This window comes from Barbatula barbatula (genome assembly GCF_947034865.1).
Source record: "Barbatula barbatula genome assembly, chromosome: 1".
NCBI classification, from domain to species: Eukaryota; Metazoa; Chordata; class Actinopteri; order Cypriniformes; family Nemacheilidae; genus Barbatula; species Barbatula barbatula.
In genome coordinates this window covers 35,277,359-35,292,092 of record NC_136766.1, presented here as the reverse complement: position 1 = coordinate 35,292,092, position 14,734 = coordinate 35,277,359, and the positions used below count along the sequence as shown (strand labels likewise).

At 38.5% G+C, this 14,734-nt stretch overlaps 1 protein-coding gene across 1 annotated transcript in view; it reads right to left on the bottom strand.

Moving 5' to 3' along the window:
* Positions 1 to 14,734, bottom strand: part of adamts17 (ADAM metallopeptidase with thrombospondin type 1 motif, 17) — a 63,124-nt gene that overhangs the window by 45,057 nt on the left and 3,333 nt on the right. The window contains exons 3-6 of the mRNA XM_079466878.1: positions 9,769 to 9,937; positions 961 to 1,133; positions 744 to 827; positions 62 to 216 (exon numbers count right to left, since the gene is read on the bottom strand). Of these exons, the coding sequence (XP_079323004.1) occupies positions 62 to 216; positions 744 to 827; positions 961 to 1,133; positions 9,769 to 9,937 (581 nt within the window). The remainder of the gene's footprint in view (positions 1 to 61; positions 217 to 743; positions 828 to 960; positions 1,134 to 9,768; positions 9,938 to 14,734) is intronic.

Sequence of the window (14,734 nt, the reverse complement as noted above, 5' to 3'; positions counted from 1 at the left end):
TAGATGAAAGAGATGAATATGTACTTTTATCTTTTAAAAGAGGACATGAGTTGAGAGGTACCTGGTGACCAGCACAGCAGCATCCACAGGAGGTGGGTCATCTCTGCTCCCGGGGATGTGATTGTTGCCTAGGAAACGTGTGCCGTATTCCTCATGCTGCCAGTGACAGAAGCTCTCCAGGGCTTTTTCTCCATGATGGCCCACCTTCAGCTTTTCCTGAGACGCAATATCAGCATGTTACTGTAAAATGTACAGACTGTGGTGCAATAAAACATCATAATAGACTCGTGGTACTTTATTTATGTGGCATCTTCAGTGTCAAACTACTGAGGGTGCTTAAAGGTCTCCATACACTTCTGTGAGTTGACAGCTACTGAAATTCATTTGGGCTTCTAAATCCCTGCATCTATCTTTATAATATCAGAGGTTGCGAGTCCAGAGGGTTTGCCCCGCAGCGGCTCTACATATTTACACTGATGGCTACTCAGTGATGTCCTGACATACATCATCTTAGACTTTAGGTGTGCGCTCAAAACAAAAAAAGCACTCTTGCAGACTCCACGGAGCCTCGGAATGCAATTCAGCAATAAAACGGAGGTGAAAAAACCACACACACATACATAAGGGGAAGATAACATCACAGGTCCTGAGGATACAGACGGAAAGTGAAAACGTACTGTAGAGAGATTTGGATCTCAATTGTACGCTTGAAGATCTCAGAGAGGTTCACAGATGTTACGTACCGGACGGGTGTGCAGGAGAACCAGCTTGGTGACCCGTATGTTCAACCTCACACCTAAACTCGGATGCTGAAACATGTTGTACACCTGTGAGGAGGGCAAGAAGAGATGAGATTACAACGCTGTTTAGTGTTTCAATACTTAAATAAATGATTATACATACAGCCGTAATTTGATTTTAGCAACATGTGGCGTCATTGAAATAAAGTATTGGTCTCACCATGTTCATGACGGTGAGCAGAAAGCGTTGTGCGGCCTCTGCACCGTGATACTGCACCATGTTTTCATCGGCCACCACTACAGTCTCCAGCGTGTACTCTCTGCTCAATCTGATGGCATTCCTCTTGCCGCGAGCCTCCTCTGCTCCATTCACCTTCCTATCCTTCTTCTTGTCTAACACAAGCAGGGACACACAACACAAGAACACTGTAAGATTTGAGTTCTATAGCGTTTGTCAAAATGTTGCATTGTTGCAACGCTACTACAGACAATAGAGACCAGTGCCGATCATAGACGTCTGGGGCCCTTACAAATAATTCAAATTAGATATAGGCCTACACTTAACTGTGAGAAACTATAAGAAATGAAAACAAATAAATGAACACACTTAAACGAATTATAATTAACCTAACGCCATCTGGCTGTCCAAAAAACGATAACACGCTGTGTTTTCTCTACCAAATGAGTGATTTACTAACAAAAATAAAGCATGATAAACACTAAAGAGCGCTAAGCATGCAAAAACACATCAAGAATTCTCTAAATGAATTTGTAAATCTTCACTGGAGAATTGTTTTGCAAGTAGGGCCTAATTCATTGCATCATTTGTTAAAACTAAATAAGACTTCAGAATAGTAGAAAAACATGCTTTATTGTTCTTACGCTTTGCGCCGTTGCTGTTTTTTTCCACTCCCTACGGATAGCTCAGTTATCATGCGCACGTTATTCCTGCCGCCCAGTGCATGATATCCGAGTATATAACAGTAATTAAATCATTTTAAAAAGGACATTTCCAAATTATTCCTCTAATGTTGAATACAATTTTATTTTTATCCGGCACTCAAAGAGGCCCCCTAGTGGAGCAGGGCCCCAACGCAACCTGTGTTTAGGAAGGATCGGCTCTGGTAGACACAAGGAGAAACAGAAAATGATGTAATACACAGAATACATATTACATACATGTCCAGAGATTTATACCAGCCACAATAGATTTCACGTTTCAGTATTCCATTTGTTTCTGCAAACTGCAGTGATGCATTTGCTGAATTTGCTTTGTTTTGTCTTTCGGCAGTCTCTAAAAAGAAACCTGTAATTTCATGCTCTACCTGTTTGTACAATCAATCGCACCACAACTTTATCCCGTTCTCAATAGATTGAAGATAGCGGTAAACACTGCTGCATTCATACAAAAGGGAGGAAAATAACAATGTGTGAATTTGGCTGTGAAGAATACATACATGACGACTGTTCAAACTTGCCTAAGTTATATATGTGGGTCAAAGAAAATGTACGAAGTGATTTTATGTCCCTAGAAAGCACATTAAATGTAAGTAAAATGTCTACTTTAGACAACATTTGGTTGAAATGATGTTACATTGCCATTCAGTGTAACACAATATATATGTACAAATTTAAACAACATGATTATTTAAAAATATTAAAATATACATAAAAGAATAAAGGACATTTTATTGTGCTTCAAATGAGTACAAACATTCTTATTGAGAAATGGGCAAAACCTAGGATAGTTGCAAAATGTCAAATGACAAATAATTAGCATTTATGGTTAAAGTAAATGGTCTTTAAATGTGTTATAAATAGATTTTTGTTGTCAATATGCCTGACAAGATTGTTACACTAAATGATATTTTAGTGAGCGTCTTCTGTAAATGTACAATATTCAAAATGCAATAAAAACCTTGATTCTTTTTTAACAACAACAATCTAAAGCAGTATTACACTTATTGTTTTGATGCTTAAACCCTTTTCGGTTTTGACCCATGTATACGCGAAAAAAAGATACTTACAGCAAAAAACATCTTCAAAGTGAAAGCTAATTTTCAATTAACTGTTTTTAATTGTTGATATTTTAGGTCTACAAAGTAATGAAAATCAAATAAAATCTATTTTGATGGATAGGTTTTGGAATGTCATCAAACTTTCTATAGTTTACAAGAAAGGTTTCTATCTTTTTACAAAACGTCTCTATCAATGAAATACATTTATTTGTATTTCTTATCTATCAATTTCCGTCCATTTTCAAATGATTTATCCATAAATGACTGGGAAAGTCATGGAAGTTCATTTTTGGTGTTGAGAATCTTGAGTCTCAGCAGAGATTTCCCAGAATTCATCTGGACTCTCCTGGAGGTCTCTCTGATGGGGGTCTCCGCTGTATGTTTACAGGTGTTCAGGAGTGGAAATGTGCTTTTGTGTGTTTGTGTAAGAGCGCAGTCAGCGCACACATGTACAGTGACAGACGGCACAACATATGGTCCTAATGTGACGTCGTGGTCTTTTTGCAGCACAAGCATTTTTCCATTCTCAGCTGTCTTCCGGCAGACCAGACCAAAGACAATGGAAACTTACTGTGCCTCGGGACACGTGAACGTCACAGAGAGTTTCCATATTCTCAAGTGGTCGATGATGAAACACTTCAAACCTCTAAACGCAGCCAAACACAACAAACGACACAAAGACAATCGTCCAGAAGAGTAAAAGTCTCTGACTCTCTTCTTAAAGAAACAATACCCTGATAGTGAAAACATGTGTGCTTTATTCCAGGACCTCCAAAAGATATTTAAATAAATAAAGCTCTCCTTCATTCTCTGTTATTTCATCCATGTTCTCACATATTCACACGTTCTCAGATGACACATCTGGTTCAATCTCACACCTTATTTAAAAGATTCATTTTTGTTATTCCTGGAGCGCGATCACCCCAGTCTCTATTATTATTGCATGGGAAAGGACATTTCAACATTCTGCTAAACCTCTCGTTTTGCACCTGACGGAGGAAAGAAATCTGTGGTTTGGATGATCACAAGGTTGATCAAATGTGTCCTAAAACTGTTTTCTATCACTTAAGGATTTTTTTTTCATATCTGTGCAAATAAAACACATATCGTCATGTCATTACACTTGTCTTTGATTATTCCAAACGTCTCTAACTATCGTGGATACAGAACTGCACATAAATCTCAAAGTCAAGACCCTAAAGCTTTGCTATAATGAAAACTGTGGTTGACTATAAATAGTCATAAATAATAGTTTTGTGCTGAAGGCGATACATAAACCACATACCCACACCTGCTCAATCTCCTGTGCCGTCTGTGTGTCAGAAAATCAGAGAGTGGAAGAGAAATGTGTTTTCAGTACAGCTGGAGGAATAAGGAGATAAACACAAAATGTGCTGGTTTCTCCAAATCATTTGGGGTGTTGAATATCAACAAAATCAAAAGTGACATTTGAGATGTGAAAAATACAAAGAAGCTATTCTGTTGTTTTCACCTGTTTCTCCAGTTTACATTTTCTGCAAATAAATGCAAACAACATTTTTATCAGAAATTTGGGAGAAATATTGTTATACTGTATGTTCACAAAATGATTTTTTGCTGCTGTTCAGTTGCAGACACACAGTCAACATTCTTTCGAGTGTTAACAGACCGACTTTGACCTTCCCAATATGGCGGACGACTTGTGTATGACAGCCCACAGAAACAGCATCTGTGTATATACATCTATGGTCACATCTGGCTAGCATGTGCAATGTTAAACTTGTTGTCTTCTCATTCTTGTCAAAAAACGTATTACGTAGTATTTCTGTGCTCAATACTCCCCCAGTGTTTGTACAGGTTTCGGAAAGTTTTTTCAAACATGAAAAATCATTAGGTAATAACTTTTCTCAGTCCCTTATTGGACAATTCTCCCGGAAAAGCATGCATCAACCAAGGAGAGCGGGAGAAGGAGCATGCGCACAAGTCATTTCACTTCTGTGCAGGAGAGAGAGAGAGAGAGAGAGAGAGAGAGAGAGAGAGAGAGAGAGAGTACTATGTTCGACAAAGTTCAGCTGTTCACTGCATTTGGGTGATGGATGTTATATAAACGGTGGATATAACGCTGGATTTGGTTTGAAACTAAAAGATGTAGCGGTCCCAGTGTGAAAGATGCCCGACATGAACCGCACGCGGTAAGTGAAACTGATGTCTGTGTTTTGTTGACAATGTGCGCACATGCTTTAGTTCCGCCCCCCACACGCATCGCATGTTTTCTGAAATAATCCTACAGCTGTATCTGTCTTTTATAAATGTGATCAAACTAAAGACTCTGCGGATATTTGAAGGGTTTGATACTATTCTGTAAGTACTCAAGATAAACATGAGATATACAGAAACTGTCTGAGTTAGGGCCGCTTTAAAATAAAGCAATTGCCCAAAAATAAAAAACCTGAGCTGGTAACAGTAAATAACACTCTGACAAATGAGTATCAAGACACCAAACTAGCCGCTAAACAACCCCCCCACGGTAATCTCATTCCCAGAATCCAGTGGGGGACACGAGTCTATCCGCTGATATTTTGGGCACTTTGTTTCCTCCAAACTCAGATCCTTAGTGTTCCTGCTCTCGATGCGGATACTCGATCCTCTCCAAACCCACTCGCAACGAGAAGGTATCAGCATCTCGGTTCCGTTTCAGACCCTCTGTATCCCTTTCAGGAAGGAGAATCTGAGCTTCCCGGCAGGCACATCTCTGCAGATTAGAAGCGTTAAGTGCATTTGGTCAAGATTGTGTTTCAATGGGCATGGAAAGGGAATCATTGAGGAAAAGCGTCAGCATGCTTTCTTCCATTGCTGTAAACACTTCTGCTTCAACATTCATGCAATATGAACCAGACAGCGTTGTGTAGGACCCCAAGAGGGGCATTCAGAGTTTAATGGATAAAAGGTCTGTGACTGTCTTCCTCTAGGAACCTCTTGGTTTGGGGGTGAGGCTTCTGGGGGCTGAACAGTTTTTCAACTCACCGACAAAAAGACGGAAGACTTTGACCACTAAACGGTTGACCCACTAAACTAGACATTTTTCCCGCAAATCTGGCACCTTCTTCTCATATCGGCCTATCTTCCTGCATGAATGACCGTTGTGCAGACACCAGGTGCTGGAGGAAGCACAATAGCTTGTGCATCTGGAGCATTTTTATGGCAGAGACGAGGTCGGTGGAGTCATACACACACACACAAGTTTCTCCAAAACTACTTATTAAAACTGGGCGGCATATAAAACATTCACAATATATCCATCATGGGATTTGTTTATTATTCTAATTTATTCACCCAAATATCTTTTAAAGACGCAGTTTTGGATTTACAGCAGCCACTAGCGTTGCATTATAGATTTGCAACGAACATCTCTGTCCAAACACGACGGTGGCCACCACAGTACAAAAATATGTCGTCGGCTGCAACAAAGCGTCTTCTTATGTTGACACAGGGAAGAGATCAAGTGGGCATTAGAAAGACTGAAGAAAGAGCGATGTCTTATTAATGACAATAACATTGAATAATTAATTGAATTGACATAAAATGAAAGGTCTGTGTATTTTAATAAGAAGGATAAAAGTCAGGCGGAGCTAATATTTTAAAGACTTTCCAGCAGAGATGCGTTAGGACCCGCGGCACTGAGGCTTTTAGCAGAGATGCTCATAGATATCTATGGAGATACTTTCCAGCAGAGAGACGTTGGAGAGAAAGATCGTCAAAAAATGGCGGCGAATTGGATGCGTGTAGGCCCGCTGTATGTAGACATGAATAGCTTTTTCTAAGGTTTTACAAACATTTCATTACGTAAGGTCTTTATACGCCTCTGAAGAAATCGTTTTTTATATTATATTGCATTTCTGTCAATAGATCCTGTTAAAACTCCATATCGTTCCTTTAAAGCCGGTTACTTCAGTGAAACACAAAAGAAGATATTTCTCAGTTGTTTTGTGTGTCCGGGTTCATTGTTGTTTGCTTTCCAACATTCTTCAAAAATCTTTTTTTGTGTTCTGCAAAAAAAAGTATTTTAAGTTTTGAATAACATGAGGGTGAATAAATGATTCATTTCTGACTAAATGTTTATAACCCGGTGAACTTTTCCCTTTTACTGTTCTTTTTATTTCATCATAATGTTTCATTGACCATAGCTATATTTTAAAAGCGTCTCTAAAAGGTTTGGTTCATTTCTGTGTCAAGAAACAAGGAATGTGCACACCGGGACAATACATAGATTCAACTGTTTTGACATCATTTACTTTACCTAAGCATTCAATTAAACCAGGTCATTACCTTTATTTTCCAGAATATTTTAGTAACTACTGGATATGCATTGTTGCAACATATTAGACGATGAAAGACATGTACCAGTCTCATTTTGACTCAATTCACTCGTTCATTTAGTGAAGGCGCATTCATTCTGTACATTCAACCAATGAAACGCTCTGAGAGAGCTCACACCCAAACGATATTGAGACAGTAATGAATGAGAAATATCTTTCAAAGAAACATATTACATAAACAGTTTTTTAGGGATGCCCATATTGATCGATTAACCGTTAACCGATAGTACAAATCTTGACCGGCTTAAACTATCAGTTAAAATGTTAAAACGTATGTTTATTTAAAGATAAATCAATTTTTTTTAATAATAAAATGATTTATCAATACGCTTTTAAATAATCATACATGTTTTTGGTTTTCGGTATGGTGAAAGAAAAATATGCTAAACATGTTTTATCTCACGGACGGTGACGTAAAAATACAAATGTGAAATATGAATAAGTAAAAGAAACTATGTAAAAATGATGTTGCGTGGGTATAGCAGATCTTTATCTGTTTAGCGAAGACACATTTATGCCCTCTTTAATATTAATCCAGGCAGGTGGAAAGCAAACTAAACGTTCTTCGCGAGGCGTTATCTCTTCATTCCCGGGACATCCGTGCCATCTGAAGGGTTGTTTCCTGCCGCGGGGTCTATCTGTCAACAAGCTCCAGACTGTCAACCCAACACTTAAACATGTTACTTTATTAAATAAAAACTCAAAGCTTCGGATCGAGGTTGGCCTGCTATTTCTATTTGATAAAAAACTAAATATTATTAAAATATTAAAGTTTTTCTCCATTGTCCAAACTGCTGCAGGTTCATGAAAATGTGATATATGAATGCAGGTTCTGTTGTTGATCTATTCGTTATGCTGCTTTATGCGTGTCAAAATAAATCTGTGAAAAAAATGTTTGTATTTTTAACATGTCACAGACCCTCGCCAACGTTTGCTGCATCTCATTTCAAAGTCTGCGTCCTCCGGATGTTGCATGTTCAACCTCCAGTGGACGCCTTCCAAATGATATGCAGCAGGTATTTTTATTTTATTCCATTTTGTTATAACATGTTGGGATAAAGAGTGTCGGTTCTAGGTTAGGGAAATGCACCGAAATGAGCATCCCTACTGTATTACATTTCTTCAATCATGCAAATCACATGTCTTTTAGCATGTCATTCAATCTTTTAATGTACAGTACGGCTCACTTCATCACTTCTTTAATCGGTACACTGCTGGTTTCTTTTGGCTTACTTTAGGTTGCATATCATGTGATGCAGCAGCTTACGTTAGCGGATAAATTAACATATATATATATAAAACGTTGGCCTTTGTAATGAGTTTCTGGGTGACTCGCCAGCAGTCGCGTTTCATGTTTGTTGTGTTTTTGTGCTTTGTTTAGTCACGAGGCGTTAAACATCGGCTATAAACGCACGCGATTATCGTCCCGCAGGGAAAAAACTGCTTTATATTACCTTCACTTATATTGTGATTCAGTTGTTACAGTAGACTATTACATCAGTTTCTCTGGCTGAAAACACTCACCCTTTAAAGCCAATTCAAAGCAAACACATAAACTGTATTGTCAAAAGGCTGAACAATATCAGCCAGCCCTACAACAACATCAACCTTTTATTAAAGCGGTTTGGGTTACTTAAATTCCCAGATTGACATATGGAAAAAATCTTCTTGTCAAACGTCCCGGTGGTCTTCTCATCTCTAGGTTATGTAATATTCAGAGTCGAAGCCAAAACATTTGAATTAAAACACAAGCAAAAGGTTCAAGGGGAATTCAAGTCTGCGTTGAGAATAATCAGACGCGAACTAGAGCGGCGTACGACTGGAAATTCCATAATCTGTTTTCATTGGCCAGTATGGTTGTATATATCCATGCCGTTTAGATAACTGCATCTTCGCTTTAGGTAGACCAAGACTAAACTACAAATCCAATAATGCAATGAGCTCATGCAAAATGTCCTGTCCCGCCACCAAACAATAAAACCTTACAGATGCTAAAGGCACAGAAGAAGAACAAGTGCCCGTTTTCAAATATTTGAATTCCTTACGACAAGAAAATCTAAGATCCTGGCAAAGAAACACCAGCAGGGCTGGAAAATATGCCCAGTGTTATTAATGTACACAAGCAAGCCAAAGGGATTCTTGCCTTCCACAGTAATTCAACGGCACGTTCCAACAGGAGTTTACGTCCAGTTTACCAACAAGATAAAAGCTCTAAAGACCCAAACAGCTGATCGTTCTCTCTCCCAACATCTTTCAACACTGTTAAAAAGATGAAGACATCAAAGAGTTATAAACGATACTATGAAACGCTTGATTTATGAAGTTGACAACTCTCGAATTTTAAGCAGTCCTGAAGGGAAGAGGAAAGTGCACATGTGTAAGGGAGGCGCGGGCCGTGCGACTAACCATATAATTGTGCATAGTTAGAATTGCAGTTAGGCATTTTGGAACAAATTCATCAGTCAAAAGCTAGCAGATGCCACAGTGGATAAACTGATATGAAGAAAAACCACATATTCTAGGGCAATGTAATAGAAATAAACCAGTAAACTGCACAAACATACCATGTTTTCCACATATAGAGCTATGAATTGACCTGTAAATCGGTTAGCCACACTTGACTTGTGTAGTTTTTCAGCCCGCTGACCTCCTCACCTTGGATGGTTTGGCAGAATTCGGGTCGGCCGTCTACAGGAGAAGCAGATTTGTCTGAGGAAGAATGCTTTTGTCGGATCAGTCTGTGTTCAGAGCCAGAGAAGGAATCCAGGGTCCGGCCCACTGGCTCGATGAACAGGCTGTCGTCTGCAGTCTGAACCAGGCCCGTCTGCATGAAAACACATGAGGAGAAACCATCAACAATGGCATGGAAAGAAACTGTTAGCATTCGTGACTGTGTCAGGTCAATGCACTAGCAGCGCAACGATATATCGCAATACAAAATGGTATGTTGCGGTCTCCGCACTTGACCTGCGTTTTAATATTTAGTTTTTTAACTTTGTGCTTTAACTGCTTAAGGAACTTCTCTTATAAGAATTAGCATTCTTAATTTCGTTGCTAGTTTTTGAATGTTGTCAATTCCATGCGTTGTTTGCTACTATGGCTGTCACGATGATGAAACGGGGCTGACAATTAATTGTCTATTAAATATATGTATCAGGGAGTGCAGAATATAGGATGGTGGATGTAGAACGCTCCAGATACTGCAGATCACCCTTGTTTACAAGGATTTACAATAATTGCGGTTATCTGAAATAAGTGAAATTACGTCAAATAATTGCGATTAGACAATTACAGTATGAAATAATTGTGATAGCCAAACCATAACAACCATAAAACAATGTCATGATTTACCAGAACATTCCATAGACAGCAGCGCATCATAGATTTCCTCTTATATAAGTATTAATTCGATTTGCTTTACTATTAGACAGCCATACTGAACATTTTTGGTTCTCTGCAAAAGAAGACATAAAATAATGAAGGACTGGAACCCCAGCTGACAGCTGAATAACATAGGACTTGAATAAAACAACAATGTTAAAAAACACTGAATCGCTGCAATTTTTTAACTATTATTGATTGATTGATTTAATGTATAAGTGTATTTAAGTTATGTTACAGTTATCATTTAGTTTTATTTTGCTTATTTAATTTCTGCTTGTATGTTTTTTTTTGTCTTGATAAATAGTTGACATTTACACATTTGGCAGACGCTTTTATTCAAAGTGATGTAATTTCACATTATACTATACATTTGTTTCTGAGTGTGTGCAATCCCTGGGATCAAACCCATTACCTTGGCGTTGCTATGCTCTTACCCCTGAGCTATAGGAAAGCTTATGACACAAAATGATAACATCAGAATTGTTGCTTGCATCAGAACGTGTGCTAACCATTGCGTTAAATCATTCCTTTGATGATTCTTACAAATCCTTGCAAACGTTTCGAGCACCTCAGATGATCTGATTTGTTATGACAGCTAACCAAAACGGATTCATCATTAGCCCTCACGACGAGCTAACATGGTGGCCTCCATCTAACTGTGATGGCTCTAGTGGCTTCAAAGTCACCATAATATCAAACCATAAGAAGTGTTTGTCTCCCGACGGGACAATAATAAGCGAGAACTGGAGTCCAGTGACAGTGTTAAATAATGCAAGTAATGCTTGACGAAATTGTCATTGGGGAAAAAGAGCTGTAAAACAGCCAATTGATGGCGGCTGGAGGTGAGCGATGTGTGGTGCCTTCGGGCGGGTGTACAGACACACAGAGACAGGAGATAGAAGTGCTGACAGTAAGCTGCCCGCAGAGGCTGTAAAGCACACACTTTCATCACGACGTGTACAGACAACCCTCCGTGTGTGCCGGGTTAAACTGAGTACAGTTACATGTGGCCCGCGTTCGAGGAGCAGTAAAAATGAGCTGTAATGACATTTACAGAGCAGGAAAAGCTTTTTTGTTCCTCTCAAACTTCAACTTTGTTTAATGGAGTTTACTAACAGCAGTGATTTAACCCAGAACTCCTGATTCCTCTCTGGGCTGAAGGGTTGGTTATGCTGGGGCCACACCAAAAGATTTTTTTAAATCTCATAAGAGTCTTAAACGGTGAGAGACCACAAACAAGAGAAGAGGAAATCCTAGATTGAATCATTTTGCTCCTATAATGTGTGGTGTTCAAACAGAGACCTGACTGTGAACACATGCCGGAAATCTCGCAAATTCTCTCGAGACTTCAGAATGAGTTATTTATTATTGCACTGTAAGCTTTGCTTATTTTTTTATTGTTTGATTTAAACAAATGTGTACATATAAGCTTTTATGTCATTTTAAAGATATGATTCATCATTCAAGCAGCGTCGTCTAAAGCATTTAAGGTGGCACAGCACTAGATATCATTTGATTGAAACTCAAATACTGTGGTATTTATGTCGTCACAATATTAAAAAAGAATATTAATACAGTTTTGTAAGAAATAGCTGCTGACATTATCCCCCGAAAGAGTCTACTGGCTTCACTGCCTGGGTGCTGAGTCTGACCCTGTCGCGCAACCCATGTTGTTTTTCTGCAGACAGAACAATCTGCTGTCAGTCACATGGTGCTGGTGAACACATCCAGCTCTGTCAAACTCACGTCTGCTCACTGTCACTATGCATTTATGTGTCAAAAACATGTCTGCACCTCTCCTTCATCACCACATATGGACTATAACGATGATATTTATTTCCCACAAATCAGACCACAGACACATGACTTTAAGTGCTTCAGTGGTTCTTCAGTGGTTTTTGGGGTGTAGATTAGATTAGATTCAACTTTATTGTCATTACACATATGTAACGAAATGTAGTTTAGGTCTAACCAGAAGTGACATTAGCAAGTGCAGGATATACAGTTAGAATAAATAGATGACTGAGATGTTCTGAAGTTCTTTCTACGGAAGCGGTGCTGTATGGTTCTTCAGCGGTTCTACATAGCACCGGTCATCTCAAAGACCCCCTGAAGAACCTCTGAAGCACCAAGATCTGCATTGCATGAAAAGTGGTTTGCCTATTTATAGTACTTTTATATGTAAAAATGTGTAGTACAGTACATATATAGTAATGTATTTCCGAGTTACTTTTGAGTTTTGATTTAGCTAATTTAATTTACATTTTATGTGGTAAAAGGCTAGTGGCAAAATTACAACTTTTTGCAAAGAGGGCAATAAAGGAGGATTGTGAAGAGTGACAGGTTATACTTGTGTCTGATCATTTCATAGCCAATGTATAACATTAATATATAAAACTAAATAATAACAACTGTATAAAATAACAAATATAAAGTTACTTTGCATTTATTTGCATTAAGTGTTACAGCGGAAATAAGCAGTCTGTAGCTGACTATTTAAAAAGACAGAGTGACAAATTAATAGAACGATTCATAAGCTGAGGTCATTATTATGTAAGGTCATCATGATAAAAAAGAGAGTTGGTGCGAGCAACTGGGAAAGTGGGTCGCTCTAGTGCGACCAGTGGGAAAAATGAGTCAAGAGCCCTGTGTCAATTGCTTTGGAACCTGATGTTCTGGCAAATATGGCATTACATTTCGGTCACGCTTGCAGTAATCGACCAATCAGTACGCACTGGTTAACTGACCAATAATAGCACACTTCGCTTTTCAGAGCGATGAGCTTTGTAAAAAATCTGTGTGTTTCAGAGAGGCGGAGCAAAGAGGAGATACAAAACATGCACAGTATGTGGAAAATACACATTGCATTACATCAAAAACAAACCATAATATTTGTTTTAGCCATGTCATATGACCACTATAAGGTCAAGTGGAGTGCATTGCATTATGGGATACAGAACTGATACAGCACGCTGGCTTTGTTGTTCGCTGCATTTGAACTCATTTGAGATAACTGTGATCACAGTGAATTTTAAATCTAATCATACAATGTGTGGGATGCAATTAGAGGGTTTGGCAACACAGACAAACACAAAGCTGACCTTTAAAGTCCCAGTGAAATTAAAAATGACAATTCTTATTTTATCATGAAATATTGTAGTGTTTTAGTAAATAGCTTATCAATGTGGGTCAATGTGGGTCACGCTTATTCTCTCCTTTGAAAATCCTTTTCACTCGGAAATGTGTCCTAATACGGAGGTAAAAACGATTGCAACTACCTGTTCACAGGGACTTTAATGATTAATACACAAAAAATGTAATTGAGTTGATATTTAAAGCGATGACAGTGAAATGCTGAACCCTGGCCTATTAGAATGGCTGTAAACCACTTAAGACAGTTTGACAAGTCCGTGCCTCATTTCTTAAACCAGGGGTTCCCAAACTTTTCAGTCCACGACCCCCAAAATAACAGTGCAAGGGTCTCGACACCCCAACTATCCTCGCTTGGTGCCCAAAAAAGGGGGAGAAATTTCAAATAACAATGTTTTCGCTATATCAATTCTGCCGTGTGCCTCTCTGGCCGGCACACACCCAAGTGCGCATTCAAAACAGTGTTTCTATCGTACACAAGTCTGTCTCTTGATTTAGTAACTTTTACAAGCCCTTTTGTTCAGGAGAAGCGAAATATCCAGCGAAATATAAAGCTTTTATTCAGTGGTAAAATGTCGCCAGTGCTTTCCCGCTAGCGCAAGGTCTCTCTTTCCCCGCGCAGGGATCGTCTCAGTGAGCGGCAGGAAGAAGCAGCACATTCAACAGGTGACTCCTGAATGAAATGAATACAAAATAGCATTTTGTACAAAAAAAAACGCCGCTTTTTATGGTGGTTTGTTAGAAGATCACAATCTTCAGAACTGACAATAGAAACTAAAAATATGTCAATGACAAGGGCTTTATTGTGGTAAATATAATCTTTAGGCTAAATTAGAATACCCTCACGGTTGTCTTTAAATCTGACATACATTGAAAAATGTTTACTTACACAACCTGACATATAAGCTAAAGAAATATACCTATAATATTCGTTAAAGCCGTTTAACACATTACACGCTTAGTCTACATAAGAACATGTTGCAAGGTGCTCGTTACACAAAGAGTTTAACAAATGGACAAATTACTTTTATAGTATAATCATTGACATAATCTGCCCTTTTATTCTTAGAAAAATTAAGATGTTTAT